General features: G+C 44.4%; 2 protein-coding genes across 3 annotated transcripts in view; one reads left to right on the top strand and one right to left on the bottom strand.

Annotated features, from left to right (window-relative positions):
- Nucleotides 1-9,807, bottom strand: part of LOC137434811 (ribosomal oxygenase 1) — a 152,396-nt gene extending 142,589 nt beyond the window's left edge. Inside the window, exon 1 of one of the 2 annotated variants that reach the window (XR_013624632.1) lies at nt 9,509-9,732. Coding sequence is in view for 1 of the 2 variants with exons in the window: in XM_068127933.2 (XP_067984034.2) it covers nt 9,509-9,709 (201 nt within the window). In the remaining variant the exon portion in view is untranslated. Of the gene's footprint in view, nt 1-9,508 lie in introns of both variants that reach the window. The other variant, XM_068127933.2, reaches the window with a different exon arrangement.
- A 356-nt stretch (nt 9,808-10,163) lies between these two features.
- ZFYVE26 (zinc finger FYVE-type containing 26) overlaps nt 10,164-24,872 on the top strand; it is a 332,760-nt gene continuing 318,051 nt past the window's right edge. Inside the window, exons 1-2 of the mRNA XM_068127936.2 lie at nt 10,164-10,224; nt 10,397-10,561. Of these exons, the coding sequence (XP_067984037.2) occupies nt 10,532-10,561 (30 nt within the window). The 5' untranslated portion in view covers nt 10,164-10,224; nt 10,397-10,531. The remainder of the gene's footprint in view (nt 10,225-10,396; nt 10,562-24,872) is intronic.

A 24,872-nucleotide genomic window follows, 5' to 3' on the forward strand; every position in this document is an offset into this window, starting at 1 on the left:
ATGGCCGCCGAGCACATCCATTGGATACTTCACTGTTTCGCACGAGTGGGCTATCTTGCTCCGCTCTACGATCTTTGCTTTTGAGGTAAGTGATGATGTTGGGTGACTTGTACTCTGCACGGCTGAAGGTGAGGAACCGTGTTTGAGTACCCACCTCACGTACCATGCATTTAAGCTCACCCTTTCTCATAGAGCAGTACTGTTTCGTGCCACGCACGGACTGAAGCATCGTAGCGAGATTGGTTTCGAGCTGTTGGTCACTGGTCTCTACATTGTGAAATATGCTGCTGACAGACACAGGCACGGTCTTGGCGGACTTCATCACGTTGTACACACGTGACGCAGTCTCTCTCATTTATTTCTGCCAGAGTGGAAAGAAGACATCCTGTGGATCCTTCCTGAAACGTGAGTCCTTGTTCAGGAGGCAAGACTTTTCATACTCAGAGTGAGAGTTTTTCCTCTTGTGGGTGATACTTTCCAAAGTTACCATCAGGAAACAGTACCGGAAAGCACATGACATCGAGGTACTTTTGACGATTGTCCAGTGGCTCCTCATATATGTTCATCAACTTGTACTGTTCTATGTCAGATTCGGTTGAGAGCTTGTTGTCCAGATTTCTGATGGTATAAAATTGAAATCCAGAAACTTCATTCTCGGTGGCTTTCTCGAGCACGGTGCTCGAAGCCTTGCTGACTACTTCAACCACTTCTTTGGTTTCCGCATCAACAGACTCATCAACTTCTTATACAGCCAGTTTATTTTCTTGTTTTTTCACGGCTGCTTTGATGTCGTTGACTTGTACCAAGCTACGCCAAACTACTTTGTTGGCTTCCTGTTGACAATGATGTACGCTTCTGGATTGCCTAGATGTACAGTAGGCTCACCTACCTCATCCAGTGTCTGAAGTGTTTTGTTTAAAGGCAGTGGAAGAAAGAACATGGTGCCTTTACATGCCTTTAGCGAGTTGTAGGTCAGTACTTTTTTTTGTGTACGTACCTACCCTAAAACAGTTTGGTATGCCTTAGCACGCTGAATGAACTGTCTGCTCAAGCAGTCCAGCTTAGTCAGCTCTGTGGGTATCGGAACGATTTCCAAACCATTGAGCACACAGCGGCGGTGGTATTTTGTTTCTTTTTATGGCTGATTTGCAAAAGTTGCACAAAAAGACCGTTTTACCTTCAGTTTCTTTGTCATTTTTTGTAATAAATTTCTTTAATTCTTGCCATACTTCAGTACCTTGCTTCTCTGAAAGCTGGACCCGAGAAACACTCTTTCGTTGATGCAACCGTTGGCGAGCTACAGCAGGGATTCTGGGAAAAGTCTTGTATAGCCCTTTCATACAGTGATATTAGCTTAGCATGAGTAAGCTGAAGCTGAAATTCTAAATCTGGCATATTTAGTGCAACAACTTTGTTCGTGCAGAACTCGTGTGTTGACTGTAGCTCGTTTCTCAATATGGCATCGTAACTGTCTACCTCACATGCTTTCATTTCATGATTGAAGTCTCCACTGTTGAGTGCTTCATCAAGGCTGGCAGTACACTTGCGGCTTCTAATTGCAGCATAGACAGCACGCAAGAGAGAACGCAAGATGGGAAAATGGGTTGATGCTGATCTCAGGATTTGAGCCTACTTTTGCACTCACTACCAGTATAACAAAGCAAGCTGTGCCCCTTAAGTTCAACAGACTTATGATGCACCATTTGAAAGTTATTGTCTGACTCGAGGACAACTTTAGTGTCATGATTATTAGGGCAGTTATCATCATAAGTGTGTAAAATGTTTCGTACCTCATGCATGGGTTTTTCAAAGTCAGACTTGAACTCTAATATTGTGGAAACTTCTGACTCGGTAAGCGGTTTGCACTTGCTAGAGCACTTCCAAATACGGTCGCCTTTTTCCTTTGTGCCATCTGCAGACTCATATACTGGCCTACACGAGCCATTCTGATCAATATTGTTCTCATCAAGAGTATTACCTTCCACATTAAACAGGGAGGCTGCCTCATAAAGGAATGGCTCATTATGAGCACAGTGCAAACCTTCACCGAAGTCTCCCCTTTCTTTTATCTCAAGGCTACATATTGACCGATAGCCTGAGGCAAGACCCCAGCATACTGCTTACGCATCTGAAGGGCCTTGTTTACCAATCTCTTAGCTGCTAGAGATGACAGCTTTCTTATAAGAGTAACTCGTCATTGTTTTGGATATATTTGGGTGCTTCTTTTTGAAAGCTTTGATGAAAGCTTCAGCAGTGCAGAGTAGTTTCTTGCTCACCTCAAGAACATACTGATGCTTTGCATAATGCTTAGGTTCAGTTAGTTCATACCGCCTCATGTCTGCACAACGCTGGGCTCTGTTCTTCGTGTGATATGTCGGAGCACACTTTAGAATAGACTTGGCCTACATTAGATAGTGTGCACGACGAGTAGCTAGTTCTTTATGTCGGTGAGTACTGCAGTACACATGACAAACAGCTTTCATTATATTGCTGTGAGCAATGTAGTCTTTTAACAGCAGCTTTGAGCTCGTCTCTGTGAGCACTATTAGACTCACTACAAGCAGCTTTGAGCTAGTCTCTGTGAGCACTATTGTACTCACGACAAGCAGCTTTGAGGTCGTCTCTGAGCAATATTGTACTCACGACAAGCAGCTTTGAGGTCGTGTCTGAGCACTATTGTTCTCACTTCAAGCAGCTTTGAGCTTCGTCTCTGTGAGCACTATTTTACCCACCACAAGCAGCTTTGAGGTGGTCTCTGAGCACTATTATACCCACTACAAGCAGCTTTGAGTTCGTATCTGTGAGCACTATTGTACTCACTACAAGCAGCTTTGAGCTTCGTCTCTGTGAGCACTATTATACCCACTACAAGCAGCTTTGAGTTCGTATCTGTGAGCACTATTGCTCTCACTACAAGCAGCTTTGAGGTCGTCTCTGAGCACTATTATACCCACTACAAGCAGCTTTGAGTTCGTATCTGTGAGCTCTATTGTACTCACTACAAGCAGCTTTGAGTTCCTATCTGTGAGCACTATTATACCCACTACAAGCAGCTTTGAGTTCCTATCTGTGAGCACTATTATACCCACTACAAGCAGCTTTGAGCTTCGTATCTGTGAGCACTATTGTACCCACTACAAGCAGCTTTGAGTTCCTATCTGTGAGCACTATTATACCCAATACAAGCAGCTTTGAGTTCCTATCTGTGAGCACTATTGTACCCACTACAAGCAGCTTTGAGTTCCTATCTGTGAGCACTATTATACCCACTACAAGCAGCTTTGAGCTTCGTATCTGTGAGCATTATTGTACCCACTACAAGCAGCTTTGAGTTCCTATCTGTGAGCACTATTATACCCACTACAAGCAGCTTTGAGTTCCTATCTGTGAGCACTATTATACCCAGTACAAGCAGCTTTGAGTTCATATCTGTGAGCACTATTATACCCACTACAAGCAGCTTTGAGTTCGTATCTGTGAGCACTATTGTACTCACTACAAGCAGCTTTGAGTTCGTATCTGTGAGCACTATTTTACCCACTACAAGCAGCTTTGAGGTCGTCTCTGTGAGCACTATTTTACCCACTACAAGCAGCTTTGAGTTCGTATCTGTGAGCACTATTTTACCCACTACAAGCAGCTTTGAGGTCGTCTCTGTGAGCACTATTTTACCCACTACAAGCAGCTTTGAGTTCGTCTCTGTGAGCACTATTTTACCCACTACAAGCAGCTTTGAGTTCCTATCATTGAGCACTATTGTACCCACTACAAGGAGCTTTGAGTTCCTATCTGTGAGCACTATTGTATTTATTGAAAGCAGCTTTGAGTTCGTATCTGTGAGCACTATTGTATTTATTGAAAGCAGCTTTGAGTTCGTATCTGTGAGCACTATTGTATTTATTGAAAGCAGCTTTGAGTTCCTATCTGTGAGCACTATTGTATTTATCGAAAGCAGCTTCGCGCTTTACAGAGCCCACTGCAGAGGCAGCCTTTTTCTCCTCACCTTCAGGCTACTTGTCACGTGATAAAATCATCTGCTTGTTATTTGCATAATATTTTCTATTTTGAGCTCTTTTCTTTTGCTGAGCAGAAGGCATATCGGAGGTAGCTACTGTGGCGGTTCTTTCCCATTCGCTCCTCGAATGTAACTGGTGTGGTTTGAAGGTTTCCCTCCAACCAATAGGGTGGGGACAGAGGGGAGGGGCGGAGCCTCTCGGGAGGAATTTATGTCCGGCCAGACACGTGAAAGACACTCTCGCGGGTTTTACTGTTTTGCTTACTTCGTGTCAATAAAACTTATTATACACTCGAACTGCAAATGTCCTCGATAAACCAGTACGAGAGGACGAAAAGATACTCCAGCCTTCGTTTTGTATCAGTGGGTGGGGCCGACATTTTTTTATCTGCGTCATCCCGACGTCAGCACGTAGGGTCGACAGTGCAAACGCACTCTGTGATAATAGTTTTGTAAAATTAACTTCAATGAAGAACTCATCAAAATAAGATAAAAGTACTCATCTGTCGTATCCAAATCCTGGTTCTGAGAAATCAGAAGACCTCGGTAATAGTCGAGTAGATTCTCACCAAATAGTCACGATAAATCATCAGAAAGACGCTAGTCAAACACACTGTACACGTGACAGGTGACGCACTTTATCTGTGCATGCGTATAGCAAGGTTCAGGGTTGAGCGAGTAGGGAAACTAGGATCTTTATATTTCAGTATCAATTAATTGACCACTGCAGTCGATGCAGTATGCCAAAACAAAGACGAAACCGTTCTATACGAAGGCCTCAGTGACGCGCCGACGTAGCGAATCTGCCGCCGAGAACCCGTGACTGGAGCGTTCGTGATCACGTGTCCCGTGTGCGGTGTGTAGCACTGGTACCTCACTAATATTTTATTTTCATAAATGTAACAATGAAAAACAAGGCATTTCCAGAGACATGATATTTCTGCTGATATTATTTGATCCCACATAACATTATCACGCATAACGCCGACACCGAGGCAAATGTGTCTAGCGGCTCCGCCCCCATCAAGCTGATTGACAGTCATAGCCAGTCATAATTATTATACATAGGAATGTCGTTTTACATACTTTTCATGGAATCCTTTAAAGCTACGAGAATTATAACACCAAAGGATGTTGCAGGAAGTAAAACCCTGTCGAATGGTAGTAGAATCCTTGCCAGAATCCTGCTCTCAAATGTTGTGTTTGTGCTTCCCCTTCTCTCCCCATATTGTCTACCTCCACCCTCATTATACGTTTTGTGTGTCTGCTTGATTTTTTTTGTGTGATAAATGTTAGCTCTTTCACGAGCCTCGATCCTGCATACAAAAAACAACAACAACAAAAAATTGATAGAGGCAGCTCGGAAATATGCCGTCTGAATGAGATTATTATTAATTATCATTATTATTATGAACAAGAAGATGAAATCCCAGGTTTGAGCGATCTCGTTTTTTGATTTAGCCTTGGTCTGGAGAACTGAAAAGCGATCCCTGCCTCGACAATCGGCTGAACAGACCAGGTAGGCTCTCATATGTAGCCTAAGCGACTTTTTAAAGAAGATAATCCAACTTTAGTTTTGTATCTAGCAGATGGGAGCGACATTTTTTTCTGCGCCATCCCTACAGAGAGAGAGTACGTGCGTACTCTATAATAATAATAATAATAATAATAATAATAATAATAATAATACATTTATTTTATATAGCGCTTTTCAAGAAGCCCAAAGGCGCTTTGACAGAGTACAAAAAACAAGTGCAAAAAGGCAAAAATCAACAGGTAAATAATCAAAGCAAAAGGAAGGAGAAGGAGAGGAGATAGTCAGGGGTTAAATGCTGCGGGTTAAATGTTGAATGCAGTGTTGTAATATGATAGATACACGCTTGTTACATTGCTGCATAGGGACCACGTGATTTCAAAAGACGATTGTTAGTTGGTGTGTGCGGAACGTGACAGTTGCCTCACGACGCACATTCCATTTGTACAGTACACAGTTACCTCAGCACAGCATCCCATTTGTACATTACACAGTTACCTCAGCACAGCTTCCCATTTGTACATTACACGGTTACCTCAGGACGCACATCCCATTTGTACATTACAGTTACCTCAGGACACACATCCCATTTGTACATTACACAGTTACCTCAGCACAGCTTCCCATTTGTACATTACACAGTTACCTCAGCACAGCTTCCCATTTGTACATTACACAGTTCCCTCAGCACAGCTTCCCATTTGTACATTACACAGTTCCCTCAGCACAGCTTCCCATTTGTACATTACACAGTTACCTCAACACAGCTTCCCATTTGTACATTACACAGTTCCCTCAGCGCAGCTTCCCATTTGTACATTACACAGTTACCTCAGTACAGCATCCCATTTGTACATTACACAGTTACCTCAGTACAGCATCCCATTTGTACATTACAGTTACCTCAGTACACGCATCCCATTTGTACATTACACAGTTACCTCAGTACAGCATCCCATTTGTACATTACACAGTTACCTCAGTACACGCATCCCATTTGTACATTACACAGTTACCTCAGCACAGAATCCCATTTGTACATTACACAGTTACCTCAGGACACGCATCCCATTTGTACATTACACAGTTACCTCAGGACGCACATCCCATTTGAACATGACAGTTACCTCAGTACGCGCAACCCATTTGTACATTACACAGTTACATCAGCACAGCTTCCCATTTGTACATTACACGGTTACCTCAGGACACGCATCCAATTTGTACATTACACAGTTACCTCAGGACGCACATCCCATTTGAACATGACACAGTTACCTCAGTACGCGCAACCCATTTGTACATTACACAGTTACCTCAGTACAGCATCCCATTTGTACATTACACAGTTACCTCAGTACACGCATCCCATTTGTACATTACACAGTTACCTCAGCACAGCATCCCATTTGTACATTACACAGTTACCTCAGGACACGCATCCCATTTGTACATTACACAGTTACCTCAGGACGCACATCCCATTTGAACATGACACAGTTACCTCAGTACGCACAACCCATTTGTACATTACACAGTTACCTCAGTACAGCATCCCATTTGTACAGTACACAGTTACCTCAGTACACGCATCCCATTTGTACATTACACAGTTACCTCAGCACAGCATCCCATTTGTACATTACACAGTTACCTCAGGACACGCATCCTATTTGTACATTACACAGTTACCTCAGTACGCACAACCCATTTGTACATTACACAGTTACCTCAGCACAGCTTCCCATTTGTACATTACACAGTTACCTCAGGACACACATCCCATTTGAACATGACACAGTTACCTCAGTACGCGCAACCCATTTGTACATTACACAGTTACCTCAGCACAGCTTCCCATTTGTACATTACACAGTTACCTCCGTACACACATCCCAGTTGTACATTACAGTTACCTCAGTACACGCATCCCATTAGTACATTACACAGTTACCTCAGTACATGCATCCCATTTGTACATTACACAGTTACCTCAGCACAGCTTCCCATTTGTACATTACACGGTTACCTCAGTACATGCATCCCAGTTGTACATTAGTTACCTCAGTACGCGCATCCCATTAGTACATTACACAGTTACCTCAGTACACGCATCCCATTTGTACATTACACAGTTACCTCAGTACAGCATCCCATTAGTACATTACACAGTTACCTCAGGACACGCATCCCATTTGTACATTACACAGTTTAGTTACCTCAGTACACACATCCCATTTGTACATTACACAGTTACCTCAGTACTCACATCCCATTTGTACATTACACAGTTACCTCAGTACACGCATCCCATTAGTACATTACACAGTTACCTCCTTTACTCACATCCCATTTGTACATTACACAGTTCCCTCAGCACAGCTTCCCATTTGTACATTACACAGTTACCTCAGTACTCACATCCCATTTGTACATTACACAGTTACCTCAGTACACGCATTCCATTTGTACATTACACAGTTCCCTCAGCACAGCTTCCCATTTGTACATTACACAGTTACCTCAGGACGCGCATCCCGTTTGTACATTACACAGTTACCTCAGGACGCGCATCCCATTTGTACATTACACAGTACTCACATCCCAGTTGTACATTTCAGTTCCCTCAGCACAGCTTCCCATTTGTACATTACACAGTTACCTCAGGACGCGCATCCCGTTTGTACATTACACAGTTACCTCAGGACGCACATCCCATTTGTACATTACACAGTTACCTCAGTACTCACATCCCAGTTATACATTTCAGTTACCTCAGTACATGCATTCCATTTGTACATTACACAGTTACCTCAGTACATGCATCCCATTTGTACATTACACAGTTACCTCAGTACACGAATCCCATTAGTACATTACACAGTTACCTCCTTTACTCACATCCCATTTGTACATTAAACAGTTCCCTTAGGCAACAGCTTCCCATTTGTACATTACGCAGTTACCTCAGTACTCACATCCCATTTGTACATTGCACAGTTACCTCAGTACACGCATTCCATTTGTACATTACACAGTTCCCTCAGCACAGCTTCCCATTTGTACATTACACAGTTACCTCAGGACGCGCATCCCGTTTGTACATTACACAGTTACCGCAGGACGCGCATCCCATTTGTGCATTACACAGTTACCTCAGTACACGAATCCCATTAGTACATTACACAGTTACCTCCTTTACTCACATCCCATTTGTATATTACACAGTTACATCAGCACAGCATCGCATTTGTACATTACACAGTTACCTCAGCACAGCTTCCAATTTGCACATTACAGTTACCTCAGTACACGCATCACATTAGTACATTACACAGTTACCTCAGTACTCACATCCCATTAGTACATTACACAGTTACCTCAGTACATGCATCCCATTAGTACATTACACAGTTACCTCCTTTACTCACATCCCATTTGTACATTACACAGTTCCCTCAGCACAGCATCCCATTTGTACATTACACAGTTACCTCAGCACAGCTTCCCATTTGCACATTACACGGTTACCTCAGTACACGCATCCCATTAGTACATTACACGGTTACCTCAGGACGCACATCCCATTTGTACATTACACGGTTACCTCCTTTACTCACATCCCATTTCAATTTGTACATTACACAGTTACCTCAGTAATCATCCCATTTGTACATTACAGTTACCTCAGTACACGCATCCCATTAGTACATTACACAGTTACCTCAGGACGCACATCCCATTTGTACATTACACAGTTACCTCCTTTACTCACATCCCATTTGTACATTACACAGTTACCTCAGTATACGCATCCCATTTGTACATTACACAGTTACCTCCTTTACTCACATCACATTTGTACATTACACAGTTACCTCAGTACACGCATCCCAGAAGTACATTACACAGTTACCTCAGTACTCACATCCCATAGGCTATGTACATTACACAGTTACCTCAGAACGCATTTTTGGATCTTGGCTCCTTCTTGGTTTGTGGTTGTTTTGATTTACGGCGGCAAAAGCCGATTTCTTGGTCACAGGAGGATCACGTGTTATCGGACCAGGCCCGGGGTTCGCCATGAGCACCACGTTTGTTTTCTTGATGGATCTGTACGAGGTCGTGTTAAACTTCAACGCGCTCCATAAATTGCCCATTTATAAAAATAAAATATATTACTTCAGTTGATTTTGTCATTGTGTTGGAGCCGCAGTTTCACCAAACCATTACACCTTTAATAACCGAATGATTGTTTAATATTGACTCGAGCTCTTTGAATTTTGATTATTACCACATTAATAAAACAACTATTTAGTGTAGTAGGTTCGATTCGGCTCTTTATGGACGGGAAACTATTGAGGTGTATATACATCAATCACACGAAGCTTGGATGGTGTTATAGTGTTTGCTGGATGTGTAGTCTCAGGCTGTATCATAAAGCAGGTTTGTCTTTCTTAAAGTATCCAGTGTTATACTTTGTATTCTACAATTGAAAAGAGTGGGAAGGAAGGATAAGTAAATTTGAAATCGCATGACTTGTGATGGTTCCTGTTTAAAGGCGTTGAAGTGATGCCCTCAGGTTTAGGGCGTGATGACGTTCTGAAGGCACGTGATGGCGCTTTATTATTAAGGGAAATCACGACATTTTGGATTTGGTGTAGATTATAGATTGGTGTGTTCGCGCATGTTTATTTGCTTTGCTCTATTTTGTCCCCGTTTATATGTTATTTTATATTATTATTATTATTATTATTATTATTATTATTATTATTATTATTGTTATTGTTATTAGGCCTATTATAATTTTTCTAATCCATGTTTTCCCTTTCAAACGTTGTGTGTAGTTATTTCTCTCCTGGACTCTGACAGTGAAAGTGGCTTTGGAAGTGGTGCTGTAGTGTATATGGGAGGTAGGACATCGCGTGAGGGTTTCCTTCCTTCACACCTCGTTCTCAGTTCAACAAACCGTCCAGTGTGATATGGAAATGCCTCTGCAGAGTGAAGTGCAGGTAATGTGTGTGTGTGTGTGTGTGTGTGTGTGTGTGTGTGTGTGTGTGTGTGTGTGTGTGTGTGTGTGTGTGTGTTTGTGTTTGTTTGTGTTTGTGTGTGTCTCACTGTGTGTGTGTGTCACTGTGTGTGTGTCAGTGTATGTGTGTCACTGTGTGTCTGTGTGTGTGTCACTGTGTCACTGTGTGTGAGTGTGTCACTGTGTGTGAGTGTGTCACTGTGTGTGAGTGTGTCACTGTGTGTGTGTGTGTCCCCGTGTGTGTGTGTCCCCGTGTGTGTGTGTCCCCGTGTGTGTGTGTCCCCCCGTGTGTGTGTCTGTCCCCCCGTGTGTGTGTGTGTCCCCCCGTGTGTGTGTGTGTCCCCCCGTGTGTGTGTGTGTCCCCCCGTGTGTGTGTGTCCCCCCGTGTGTGTGTGTCCCCCCGTGTGTGTGTGTCCCCCCGTGTGTGTGTGTCCCCCCGTGTGTGTGTGTCCCCCCGTGTGTGTGTGTCCCCGTGTGTGTGTGTCCCCGTGTGTGTGTGTCCCCGTGTGTGTGTGTCCCCGTGTGTGTGTGTCCCCGTGTGTGTGTGTGTCCCCGTGTGTGTGTGTGTCCCCGTGTGTGTGTGTGTCCCCGTGTGTGTGTGTGTGTCCCCGTGTGTGTGTGTGTCCCCGTGTGTGTGTGTGTCCCCGTGTGTGTGTGTGTGTCCCCGTGTGTGTGTGTGTGTCCCCGTGTGTGTGTGTGTGTCCCCGTGTGTGTGTGTGTGTCCCCGTGTGTGTGTGTGTGTGTCCCCGTGTGTGTGTGTGTGTCCCCGTGTGTGTGTCCCCGTGTGTGTGTGTGTGTCCCCGTGTGTGTGTGTGTGTCCCCGTGTGTGTGTGTGTGTCCCCGTGTGTGTGTGTGTCCCCGTGTGTGTGTGTGTCCCCGTGTGTGTGTGTGTCCCCGTGTGTGTGTGTGTCCCCGTGTGTGTGTGTGTGTCCCCGTGTGTGTGTGTGTGTCCCCGTGTGTGTGTGTGTGTGTGTGTGTGTGTGTCCCCGTGTGTGTGTGTGTGTCCCCGTGTGTGTGTGTGTGTCCCCGTGTGTGTGTGTGTGTGTCCCCGTGTGTGTGTGTGTGTCCCCGTGTGTGTGTGTGTGTCCCCATGTGTGTGTGTGTCCCCGTGTGTGTGTGTGTGTCCCCGTGTGTGTGTGTGTCCACGTGTGTGTGTGTGTGTCCCCGTGTGTGTGTGTGTCCCCGTGTGTGTCCTCGTGTGTGTGTGTGTGTCCACGTGTGTGTGTGTGTGTCCCCGTGTGTGTGTGTGTGTCCCCGTGTGTGTGTGTGTGTGTGTGTGTGTGTGTGTGTGTATGTGTGTCCCCGTGTGTGTGTGTGTGTCCCCGTGTGTGTGTCTGTGTCCCCGTGTGTGTGTGTGTCCCCGTGTGTGTGTGTGTGTCCCCGTGTGTGTGTGTGTCCACGTGTGTGTGTGTGTCCCCGTGTGTGTGTGTGTCCCCGTGTGTGTCCTCGTGTGTCCCCGTGTGTCCCCGTGTGTCCCCTTGTGTCTCCTTGTGTGTGTGTGTGTGTGTGTGTGTGTGTGTCCCCGTGTGTCCCCGTGTGTCCCCGTGTGTCCCCTTGTGTGTGTGTCCGTGTGTGTGTGTCCCCGTGTGTGTCCGTGTGTGTGTCCGTGTGTGTGTCCGTGTGTGTGTGTCCGTGTGTGTGTGTACCCGTGTGTCCCCGTGTGTGTGTGTCCCCGTGTATGTGTGTCCCCGTGTATGTGTGTCCCCGTGTATGTGTGTCCCCGTGTGTGTGTGTCTGTCCCCGTGTGTGTGTGTGTGTGTGTGTGTGTCCCCGTGTGTGTCCCCGTGTGTGTGTGTGTGTCCCCGTGTGTGTCCCCGTGTGTGTGTGTGTCCCCGTGTGTGTCCCCGTGTGTGTGTGTGTCCCCGTGTGTGTCCCCGTGTGTGTGTGTGTGTGTCCCCATGTGTGTGTGTGCGTGTGTGTGTGTGTGTCCCCATGTGTGTGTGTTGGTGTTTCTCCCCGTGTGTGTCCGTGTGTGGTTTTTTTTGTCCGTGTGTCTGTGTGTCCCCGTGTGTGTGTTTGTCCGTATGTGTGTGTGTGTGTGTGCGTGTGTCCCTGTGTGTGTGTGTGTGTGTGCGTGTGTCCCCGTGTGTCCCCGTGTGTGTGTGTGTGTGTGTGTGTGTGTGTGTGTGTCCATGCGTGTGTGTGTGTGTGTCCGTGTGTTTGTCCATGTGTGTGTGTGTGTCCCTGTGTGTGTGTGTGTGTGTGTGTGTGTGTGTGTGTGTGTGTGTGTGTGTGTGTGTGTGTGTGTCCCCATGTGCCGTGTGTGTGTGTGTGTCCCCATGTGCCGTGGGTGTGTCCCCATGTGCCGTGTATGTGTCCCCGTGTGCCGTGTGTGTGTGTGTGTTGTTCAACTTTTTTCAGAGTTTTGTTGTTAGTTCTTTTCAAGTGCTATTTTCAGGATCGTCACCAAACCCCGGATTGCCTCCAGTTGTAGTTCATTTGTGGTAATATTCCAGGGGATAGTTTTCAAAATCTCATGTGAGGTTCTTCTTCATCATACCCGTTTCTCCACTTATCACTGGTACTATTTCATTGCTTTCAGCTTCCAAGATCTCTTGACCTCATTTTTGAGGTCCTGCTATTTGGTCATTTTCTTGATTTCTGCCTTGTTTAGGCCAAAATAGCTGGATACTGATATCTCAATCATCAATGCTGTGTTTTGCTTTTTGGTCCTGAGTACAATGTCCGGACGCAATGTTTTGTTTTCTATGTTCACTCTCGATGGAATCATCAGGTTGTACATGAGCATGACGTCCTCTTTTTCAATGATTGCCCTTGGTTCGTGTTTCCATGAGTTTTCTGGTTCTGGAATGTTTCATTTTTTCCAGATATGCCAATGAATCACTTTGCATACTTTGTTGTGCCGTTGTGTGTAAAGTTGTTCTGATAAGTTTTTTGCATCCCGAGAGCAGGTGACTAGTACTTCCTGTTTCTGTCTTGCACAATCTACACTTGTCCCTCTGGCTCAGTCCCGCCATCTTTTAAATCCCTTGGTGTGGTGTCCATGATCTTGGACATTTATTATGATTCATTCTCCGTCCCAGTTGAGCTGACCTCTTCTTCGCCATTCCAATGAGCCTTCTTTGTCTATCCCCACTCTGTCCAATTATTTTTTGTATATTCCTGCTCTTTGGTCTTTCTCACAGTTGTTGGTGTATATTTCTTGATATTTCTTTTTATATATTTATTTTGTCGTTTTTGCAATTGTCAGGGCTGTATTTGTTGCTGTTTCATTCTCCTGTGCAGCCTCTTCTATTCGCACCTGCTTTTGGAAATTATTTGCAAGGTGCGTTAGGGATACTTTTTCAGGTTTGTTGTGTTCATGTTTGTTTACAAATTGCATCCAATAGTCTGTTGAGCATTTCACATTCTCAATTAGTCCTACACTTGTCGCTCTGTACACCTGGTTGAGTTCCATCAGGCCACTCCCTCCCTCTCCTCTCGGCAGGTACATTCTCGGGATGTACTGCTTTTTGTAAAACATTTTTTGGATGGTGAGGAGTTTTCTTGTTTTGATGTTTAACTTGTTGATATCTGATTGGACCCAGTTTATTAATCCGCATCTATACTTGAACACTGGTACTGCGAGCTGGTTTATGGCTGTGATTTTGTTTCTTGGGGAGAGGTATCTTTTCAGGATCAGCTTCGTTCTACGTCGGTATTCGTTGGCGTTTGTTTTGTGCATTTCTTTGTGACATATTTGGTGGCCCTTTTCTACTCCGAGGTATTTGTATGATCCTTCGTTTTCTAACTGCTGTGTTGTTGTTTCAAGGTCAATTTTTCTGTTCTCCATTTTTGTTCGTTTACCTTGTACAAATGTGAACTTGGCGCACCTGTCTTGTCCAAATTCCATTTGAATGTCCTCGGAAAACCGTTTCACTAGTTTTAGTTGTTCTGTCAATTTTTGTCATTTGGTGAGAAGAGCTTTATATCATCCATGCATAGTAGATGTGTCACCTTTCCTATTTCTTTGGATGTTCTTCTATTGGTTGTTCGGATGTATCCGTGTCCTTGTTCATTGATGAGTTTACTTAGTGGGTCCAGAGCCAGACAAAACAGAAGGGGGTAAAGACTGTCTCCTTGGAAGATTCCACGCCGTATCTTTGCATCTGGTATTTCGATATTCCCTTCTGAGTGCTGTAATATCAATGTGGTATTCCAGAGCTCCATTGCTTTCTCAATCGGTTTGATTCTTTGGGGATTAATTTTGTATATTTGCATGCATTTTATCATCCACGAATGTGGGAAACTGATAAAAGCTTTCTTATTGTCTATCCAGGTGGTGGACAATTTAGTTTTTTGCATTTTGCAATGTTCAAGTATGTCCCTGTTCAGTAATCGGTGGTCAATTGCTCCATAACAACCTCTCTTGCATTCCTTTTGTTCTGCCTCTAAACCTCATTGCTGTGTTATGATGGTGCATCGTTTCTGTGATGATTCCTGTTAGCTGTATGTGGTTGGTCGGCAGGTTATCGGACGGTATTTGTGGCGGAGTTGAGTTAACTCCGATTTTGGGATGAAATAAGGTGTTCCCTTCTACGAGCTACTCATCCACTGCCTTTTCCTCTTGGATCAGTTCGTTCAATACAACAAACAACAACATGCATTTTAAGGCCATTTTCCCTGTTAGAGCGGGGGCTAGCCTTGCGGTCCCCATGACGATCTTCTCCATCTTGCCCTATTTTCTGCATCTCTCCTTGTTAACCCCCTTGCCCGCATTTCTTCTTCCACCATCTTTAGCCAAGTCTTTCTCGGTCTTCCCCATCCTCTATTTCCTTCTACATTCATTTCCATCACTCTTCTCAACCAGTCACTTTCATCCTTCCTCAACACATGACCAAACCATCTCAACCTGTCCTCTTCACAGCATCAATCACAGGCTCTATTGCCATCATCTTTCGCAATTCGTCATTTGTCTTCCTCTCTCTCAACGACACTCCGCACATCCACCGAACCATTCGCATTTCCACCCTTTCCAACCTTCGTTTCTGCTCTACGTTCATTACCCATGTCTCACTCCCATAAATCATAACACTTCTCACACATGCAGCATACACCTTTCCCTTCAGCTTCAACGACACTCCCCTCATCATCAGCACGCCACTCAATTCCCGAAACTTCTTCCATGCACATCTCACTCCAGCAACCATTGCCGAGTCTGATCCACCTTCTCCATTCAGCATGTCTCCGAGGTAGCAAAATGTTTTCACACCTTCCAGCTTCACGCCGTCTCCAAGATCCAACTCAACATTTCCTCCATCTGCAGCTCCCTCTGTGCACACCTTACATTTGAATGTAGCTGCCACACTGGTTAATGACCCTCTCAGACCACTACATTTTTGATGAACCCACTCAGCGCACATTGTACATTGAATGGAGTTCACTCCGACACCCTTCCTGCACACAGCACAGGGCCACTTCCCAGTTCTTTCCACCTCACCACATGCTTTACCACTTGCCATCACCTTCGTCTTTCCGATATTCACCTTCAGACCTTTTGTCTCCATACATTCCTTCCACTTGTTCATCTTTTCCTTCAGTCCATCCATACTTTCCGCAATCAACACCAGATCATCTGCATAGAACAACTCCCACGGTAAACCCTCCTTTACGTTCTGAGCCAGCACCTCCATCACAGCTACAAATAGTAGTGGACTTAGTACCGACCCCTGATGCACTCCCACCTTCACCTCAAACTCACCACTGTTCCCGTCCTTTGTCCTTACAGCTGTACGCGCTCTTTTGTACATTGCCATCACTACTCTGATCAACCATTCCTCCACTCCTAACTTCCTCATTGCCCATGTCAATACTTTGCGTGGAACCCGATCGAATGCTTTCTCCCGATCAACAAACCCAAGAAACAACTTCTTCCTCTTCTCCATGTACTTCTCCTGCAACTGCCTCACAATAAAAAGCACGTCTGTCGTTCCTCTTCCTGGCATGAATCCAAACTGCATTTCGTCGATCTTCACTTTCTTCCTTACCCTCCTCTCCAACACCCTTTCCAATACCTTCATTCCATGCTCCAATAACTTTATTGCTCGGTACGAGCCACACTCCAGAGGGTCACCTTTCCCCTTGTATAGAGGGAAGAGGGTACTCACTTCCCAATCCACTGGAATGCGGCCTTCTTTCACCACCAGATTACAGATCTCTGTCATTCTCTTCACACCCCAACTTCCTGCTGCCTTCAACATATCTCCCACAACTCCCGTCGGCCCTCCCGCTTTTCTACTCTTCATTGCTTTTATCGCTTGGTGTTGGGCTAGCGGCTTGGGTGCTGGCTTAGGATCTGAGGATCCTGGGTTCGAATCCCGGTCGATCGCTGAATTAACGCCAGGGGGGTTGACTCAGCCTGTCATCCTTCCGAGGTCGGCAAATTGAGTACCAGTTCACTGGTAATTCCCTGTTTGTCGTTAAAGGCGGCAAAAAGGGTTGGCGTCAGGAAGGGCATCCGGCCGTAAAACATTGCTTCAAAAAGGGGACCAACAAACAACAACAACCATGGTTCCCGAAAAAGGCCAACCCCCGCTTTGCGGGGAAAAATGCCCTCTAAAGGTGGTTTATTGCTTTTATCGCTTCCTCAACTTCCTTCTCAGTTATCTTCTCTGCCGGTCCTAAAACTGGGTTACTCTCTATGTTGACATCCCATTCATTCTCTGCATTCAACAGCATTTCCATATATCTTTTCCATCTTCCTTTAATTCCATCTGGGTCGACAACGATTTGTCCCACTTCATCCTTCAAGCAACTCACCCCCATCACATCACACCTCTCTTTCGCTATCTGCTTTGCAATCCTGAATACCGCTCTCTGACCCTCTTCCGAATCCAAGCGTTCTCCGAACATTTTCCTAATTGTTTACACAACATAAACATAAAAAACATATAAGATATGCAGAACATAAAAGATATGCAGTTCGTTAAATGTCCTGGCATAAAGATTGTGGAAAGCATCAAGTGGTTTTAGCCAGAAAGTTGGAATTCCATCTGGGCCTGGGCTTTTGAAGTTTGGCATTTTAATGCCTCCGCCCCCACAGGTGGCCGGAGGCATTGTTTCTGGGTTGTCCGTCGTCTGTCCATCCTTCGGTACGGGCTGTTGAGGGAAAATCAGGGGTCAAATGTTCATTGAATCATTTGATGAAAAATATCTATTTGCAGCGCAAAACAACAAACTATGGTAATGTGCACATCATTGATAGGAGAGATGAGTCATGTTGCCTGCCCGACATCATAGCTCGCTCCACTGTTTGTCTCAAGAATCAGTTCTTATATACCTTCATGTCCTCAAACAGGGGGAAGGGATATTTGCATTGCTGCCTTAACCTGGGGGCAGCAAGTTGCCTGATTCAATGGAAGTCTCCTTCACCACATGTTTGCAAAGAAAAGATATGCAGATTGGAAACAAGGTTTACATTCCAAGGTAATTAACCTGACAATGGTCAGTTTGACCTCCGGAGGAGTCTCAGAAAATGTGCAAACATCACACAGTTTCAGAAATGTAAAGCATTGTGTTCATTTAGATGAGTTTAGCAGGGCATGCTGATTCGGCTGCAATGGCACACATTATGACACCACTGAGTTTTTCCCATCAATCCCCTTCCAACTAACTCCATTAAAACATTCATCATATATATATTAAAACATTCATCTGACACACACACACACACACACACACACACACACACACACACACACACACACACACACACACACACACACACACACACACACACACACACACACACACACACACACACACACACACACTTGTGTTTACAAGATTTCCTAAATGATAATTCGTCATGCATGTAGCATCATATAAATGAATCATTGTATGTAATATTATACAGATGAATCCAACACTGGAAAAACTCAATTTCGACACCATGTCTCAAAGCACAATAATGTATATTTATCAAGATCATTCTTATTTATAAGAAATAATTACAGAATGAATGAATGATCGTTTTAAGGCCATTTTCCCCGCTAGAGCGGGGGTTAGCCTTGCGGGCCCCATGACAATCATGGTTCCCTGTTTGAGGCGATGTTTTTATGGCCGGATGCCCTTCCTGACGCCAATCCTTAGTCGCCTCTTGTGATGCGCAGGGATACGGTGTACCTATTCTAAACCGGGGTACTCACCGTGATCATTCATCCCAGCAAGCTGGTGCTCCATTTGCCGACCTCGGAAGGACGACAGGCTGAGTCAATCCCCCTGGTGTTAATTTAGCAATTGACCGGGATTCGAACCCAGGATCCGAGGATCCCAAGCCGGCACCCTAACCGCAAAGCCAACACCAGGCTCAAAAAAAAAAAAAAAAAAATTACAACACATAAGTAATTGTAATTGTACTTACAATTGCAGTACATAAGAAATAATTACAGCACCTTTATTAAAAACTTTATTTAAAAAATGAAGGAGTGAAGGTGAGCAGAAAGTCTTGATTTTGGCAGTTTAACCATCAGAGGGTTGCAGGCAGATCTTGTGCGACCTGTAGGAATATTTGGGGGACAGAGCCCAGAGAGAGCTGGGGGGGGGGGGGGGGGCGCAAGGCCAGAGAGGAGTCGGTAGAAGACGGAAAGACCACCAACCTGCCTGCGGTGAGTGAGTGAGAGGCCCTTGGAGTTAGCTTCATCGCGGGAGATTCCAATGATTCTGAACGCTTTGGTTTCAACAGCGTGAAGACGAGCTAGGTGTGAGGCAGGTGCACCAGCCCAGAGGGGAGAGCAGTATTCCATTGAGCTGCGGATGAAAGCCTTGTATGTGGTGAGGAGCTCAGGTGTGCCAAGGAAGGACTTCGCACGACGGAGGATGCCCAGTCGGCGACTGGCTTTGGAGGCCAGATTTGAAATGTGGTTTTCCCAGGAAAGATCATGGCAGATAGTGAGATCCAAAAGCTTGAGTGACAGAACTTCTTGGAGAGGATTATTCAGAAAGTGGATGGGAGGGTTGTCCAGTCGGTCTTTTCGGAGAGACATCGTAAGAGTGTGAGATTTGTCAGGATTGAAAGACATGTTCCACTTGTTTGCCCAGTCTGTGATTTTGTCCAGGTCTGCAGAGAGTGAGGAGGCTGCAGACTGCCGATCTGAGGGATGAGGAATGGAGCGGCAGATAGTAGAGTCATCAGCAAAGAGATAGAGAGGATTTTCAAGAGAGTCAGAGAGATCATTGATGAAGACCAGAAAAAGCACAGGACCCAGAACACTACCTTGGGGAACTCCAGCCTGAACAGGAAGGGGAGATGAGAGAAACCCATTCAGGGCCACACGTTGACTACGACCAGAGAGGAAGTCCGCCAGCCATGCATGGAGATTTCCATGGATACCAAAGGAGGAGAGTTTGGTGAGCAGAGCAGGTTGGTGGTCTTTCCGTCTTCTACCGACTCCTCTCTGGCCTTGATCCCCCAGCTCTCTCTGTGCTCTGTCCCCCAAATATTCTTGCAGGTCGCACAAGATCTGCCTGCAACCCTCTTATGGTTAAACTGCCAAAATCAAGACTTTCTGCTCACCTTCACTCCTTCAATCCTCTTTTCTCCCACTTCTGGAACAAAGTCCCTCACTCTCTTCAATCCCACTCCACCCTCCAGGTCTTTAAAACAGCTGTTCACCACCATCTCTTATCCTCCCCCACCCAAAACCTTGATCTTTTCTACCCCCGCTAATTTCGGTCCCCTTGTGTTTTATACCTCTCCCCCCCCCCCCCCACCCCCCTTCCCACGCCTCCTCCCCCCAAGCCCTCTCCCTCCCACACTTCTCCCTGCTCTCAAATGTTGTGGTTGTGTGCTTCCCCTTCTTTCCCCAGCTTGTCTTCCGCTCCCTCTTTTTGTAGATTTTGTTTGTCTGGTTGATTTGTTTGTGAAATAAATGTTAGCTCTTTGACGAGCCTCGATTCAGTATACGAAAAAAATAAAAAAAATAAACTACACCAAATGCTTTGTCATTACTTGGTTTGTAAGGAACCATGACAAGAGGTGGTCGAACATTGCCTCCGTAAGAGTTGCTCTTTACCGATAAATTAATTTAAAATAAGAAATTCAGTCAGAATGCCAGCGATGATTCGCCTACCATCGCTCGTTCTCAGAAAACACTGTAGAATAATTATTTTGCTTATAATTTCTCCCACAGGGCTAAACCTCGTTTTTCTCAGCAACCACATGTCTGATTGAGACGAAACTTTCAGGTTAGGAGTGACACCCATGCAGAATGTTTTTATGATAATTGTGACGTCATAGGTCACATGGTATGACAGTCATCTTCGATTAAACGCAAATAATAAATAATTATTTCTCGGAAGCCTCTGAATGGAAAAATTTTAAACTTGGCACATTATCAAGTACTCCCAATGGGGTACAAAAGCATGATAATGATGAGATCATAGGTGTCGTGGTATACCAGCGAAAAATGTTTTAATTTAAATCCTTTTCCTAAAAGTCTGAAATTGCATGCACATGATCTATGACCCATTTGTATTGAAATATTAAATGTATGACATCATAGGTCACATGGTTTGGCAGCCATATTGGATTTAACCTAAAACCTTGAAAAAACATCTTCTCCCAAACCACCAAATCGATTGACTCGAAACTTTACGTGTCATTGACTAGGCCTGGTGATTAAAAGATGATAACAAAAACATCGTTGGTCACATGGTGTGGCATCCATATTGGATTGAAGGAAAATATTAAATAATTATATCTCTGAAACTGCTTACCTTATCGATGCTAAATTTTACAAATATTATCTAACACCGTTGTTGCATATAGTTTGAAAATGATGACATCGTTGGTCATGGGGTTTGACAGCCATCTTGGATAGAAAAACGAGCCTTATCCGATCAACAAGAAATTTCACAAACGTACCCCCTACCCATGCATATGCAGAATGTACATTTTTAACGGTCATATGTCATGTGGTGTGGCAGCCATATTAGCTTGAAAGCCAATATTTAAAAAAATCTCATCTCTAAAACAGCTTCACCGATCGATGTGAAACATGCCATGGCTGGTAAAAATGTGACGCTTGAAAACAGCTGAAGGGATTAAAATCAAACTTGTTTATTTCTACGACCATGAACGAGGGCATCTACCCGTTGTGGGACTATGCGGAGGCATATTGGCGACAGTCGCGTTGCTCTAGTTTGAAGTTGTTTGCTGATTTCCTCTTCATCAATAATGAATGGAGGCATTGCCTCGAGGTGTTGCTTCTTGTTTTCCAAGTTTGGGATCCATTCTGCTTCCTTGTTGTGTTCTTTTCGATCTTCTAAAATTCCTTTCCAGAATTTTTCCAGCTTTTCTTTTTCAGGGTCAGGGGGAGTTGACACATTCTGCTTTTGTTTCCGCAATTCACGGTAAAATGTCTTCTGTTTACTTTCAAACATGTGGTTTTGTTTTCTCTTGTGTTTCCTTCATAGTTTTTTAAATCTTCCTTGTTGTCATTACCTCCGCCACCAAAGGTGGATGGAGGTTATGTTTTCACCCCTGTCTGTTAGTCTGTTTGTCCATTTGTTTGTGAACAAGATATCTCAAAGTTGTGGACAGATGCGGACGAAATTTGGAAGAGATGTAGCGTATGTGACGAGGACGAAATCATTAGAATTTGGTGAAGATCCGGAATCGGATCCGGCTAGTATAATTTTTTAAGTGATTCTTCACCATTGGGAGATAGGGCCAAAAACGATACAAAGCAGGATATCTCAAAAAGTTGTGGGTGGATGATTTTGATTAAATGTGATTCTGTATTGTGATTTTCTGGTGTACTGTCAGATACAAAACGTAAACTGTTCACCTGGCGGAGGTATGCTCTCTACTGAGTGCCATTCTAGTTTCTATTTTGAGTTTGTTTTCAGCACACAAGCACACAGCACACAAGCACACAAGCACTCGAGGTCTTCGATTTTGTGTTTGTTTTTTATTGTTTGGATTCTCATTTTTAGTTTTAGGTGTCTGTATCCTTTGCTTAACTGTTGTATTTCTACTACTTCCTTCCGCCGTTGCTCTCTTTGTGTCTCTAATTTCTGTCTCCTCGGTGGAATTTGGTTTCGATTTGGAAGGCCTGCTTTTTTCTTCTTCTGGTGTTGTTTATCCATTACTTTTTCTTGAATAATAGTGCCACTGCGAAACAGACCGTTGATTTCCTCCAAGGTGGATGATTTTGCAATCATTTTTCTAATTGAGTGTTTGATTCGCCTCACTGAGATTTTTGTCCGTTTGTTGTTTTGTATGCGATGAAGTTTTGGTATCTGGGTTTTATAAATTTCATCTCTTCTATTTTTAGTCCATGGGCCAGACCAGATATCGGTACCACCCGAGGTGGCAAAAGTTCCATGGTGCCAATTTATTTGTTACACCCATATAAGTAAAATAATATGTGATAGCAATTCCAAATGGGTAGCTTTTTCATTTTTCTTGCAGGAAAGCTGTTTTTGCATTAATCGCGATACCGCAACTCCGCGCTGTTGTTACTAGTATCATCTTCCAAATCATTTTTTTAGCTGAATAGACAATGTAACATGCTTAAATATCTTAGCAAATGGATGTTTGTAATAAAGACATGTATGTTATACTATATAATACATATTCTTATATTTATTCATGTGTGGAAACTAACTTTTTCTTCAGTTTTAGTGTCTTAGTTAAGAACAAAATATATGTTGGATGCTGGCAGTGTCCAGTTTTCTTCCGTATTCCGTATACTTGGCCACTGGTGGATACTTCCTGGTAGGTGAGGCAAGAACAAGAGGCTCTGCAATAATTATGTCTATTTAGTTAAGCAGAAAATATATGACAGATATGTAAAGTGCTGATTTCCCCTCATCAGTGGTGATATACATTTGCAGCCTGGTTAGAATAAGTCCAGTCATGAATGCTTGATTTGCTTTCAGATATCAGTCCACTGGTTTCACCAGTCTAATTAAGTGTAATTAAATATAATTAAGGACTGGCAGACTACTAATTTGTGCAACATAGTAATGTGGATTGATAATTCTATGTTGCAGGTGAAAACTGACTGAACATGGCCTCTGACGGAGCAAGCAGCCTGCCACTAAAGCGGCCACGAGTGAAGTGCATCATCCACTGTTCCAATGACAATACAGACAAGCTGGTTTCACTACAAGACATTGACTCATGGAGAACATTGCTGAGGGCAGCCCAGATCAGAAAACATGCAGCAATTTTGAAACTAGCTACGAACCTTCCTGATGGACAGATTCCAACAATCCAGTACCACAGAAAATGTCGCAGTCTCTTCACCATGAAAAGACATCTTGATGGCATCCTCAAATGTGCCAGTGCCAGTGAACCTGCTCAAGACACAGGATCACAGAGAGCAGCTAGACAATGTGCAAGCACATCAAGGACTTATGAGGCAGAGTGCATTTTCTGCCAGAAAGACACCAAGTATGCTAAAGGACAGAAGACGAGAGAAATCCTCATACAATGTCGAGAACTGCGAGCTGACGCCACAATCAGGAATGTAGCCATGGAGAAAATGGACAGCAGAATCCTTGCCATAGTCAGCAGAGACCTGGTAGCTGCAGAAGGTCACTATCATAGGTCGTGCTATCGGTTCTATACCAAAAGAGAGGTTCGCAGTGGACAGGATGCAAGCCAAGATGATGATGCTGAAGCTCAGTATGGCGCTGCTGTGGATCAGGCCTACAATGAGCTGTTCCTGTTCATCAGAAGGGAGCTTTTTGGCAATCCTCAAGTGATGACAATGACTGATCTCTCTTCTAGACTGGTGGCTTCAATGAACTCTCTTGGTATTGCCCATGTAAGGGAATCAACCAAGAAACACATACGACGGAAACTGGAAAGCGAGTTTGCAGACTCCCTGCACATCTTCTCTGAGGGAAAAGGGAAACTCCTCCTGTTTCCAGACAACCTGTCCATATACGAACTTGCCAAACAATACCAATCGCTACAAGCAGAGCTGCATACTCAGAAAGGCCTCCATGCTGAAGATGTGGTCTCCAAAGCAGCCCTGAAAATGAGAGCCGACATCAAGAACCAAGATGCCCCTCAAGCCTGGCCACCGGAAGTCAAACCAGAAGCAGAGGACACTACCATTCCAGAGTCGGTCATGGTCTTCCTGTGCTATCTACTTACAGGTTCCAATGACCCTGATCATGCATCTCAAAGAGTCCAGCGGCTTCTGTGTTCACTCGGCTATGACATGGTATATGCTGTAACACGTGGACTGATAAAGCCCCCGAAGCACATCGTTCTGCCATTCGCTATCAAGTCACTGACCGGGAATGTAGAGTTGATACACATCCTCAACCGACTC

Source organism: Myxine glutinosa, chromosome 9 (assembly GCF_964187855.1).
Source record: "Myxine glutinosa chromosome 9, kmMyxGlut1.1, whole genome shotgun sequence".
Classification (NCBI taxonomy): domain Eukaryota; kingdom Metazoa; phylum Chordata; class Myxini; order Myxiniformes; family Myxinidae; genus Myxine; species Myxine glutinosa.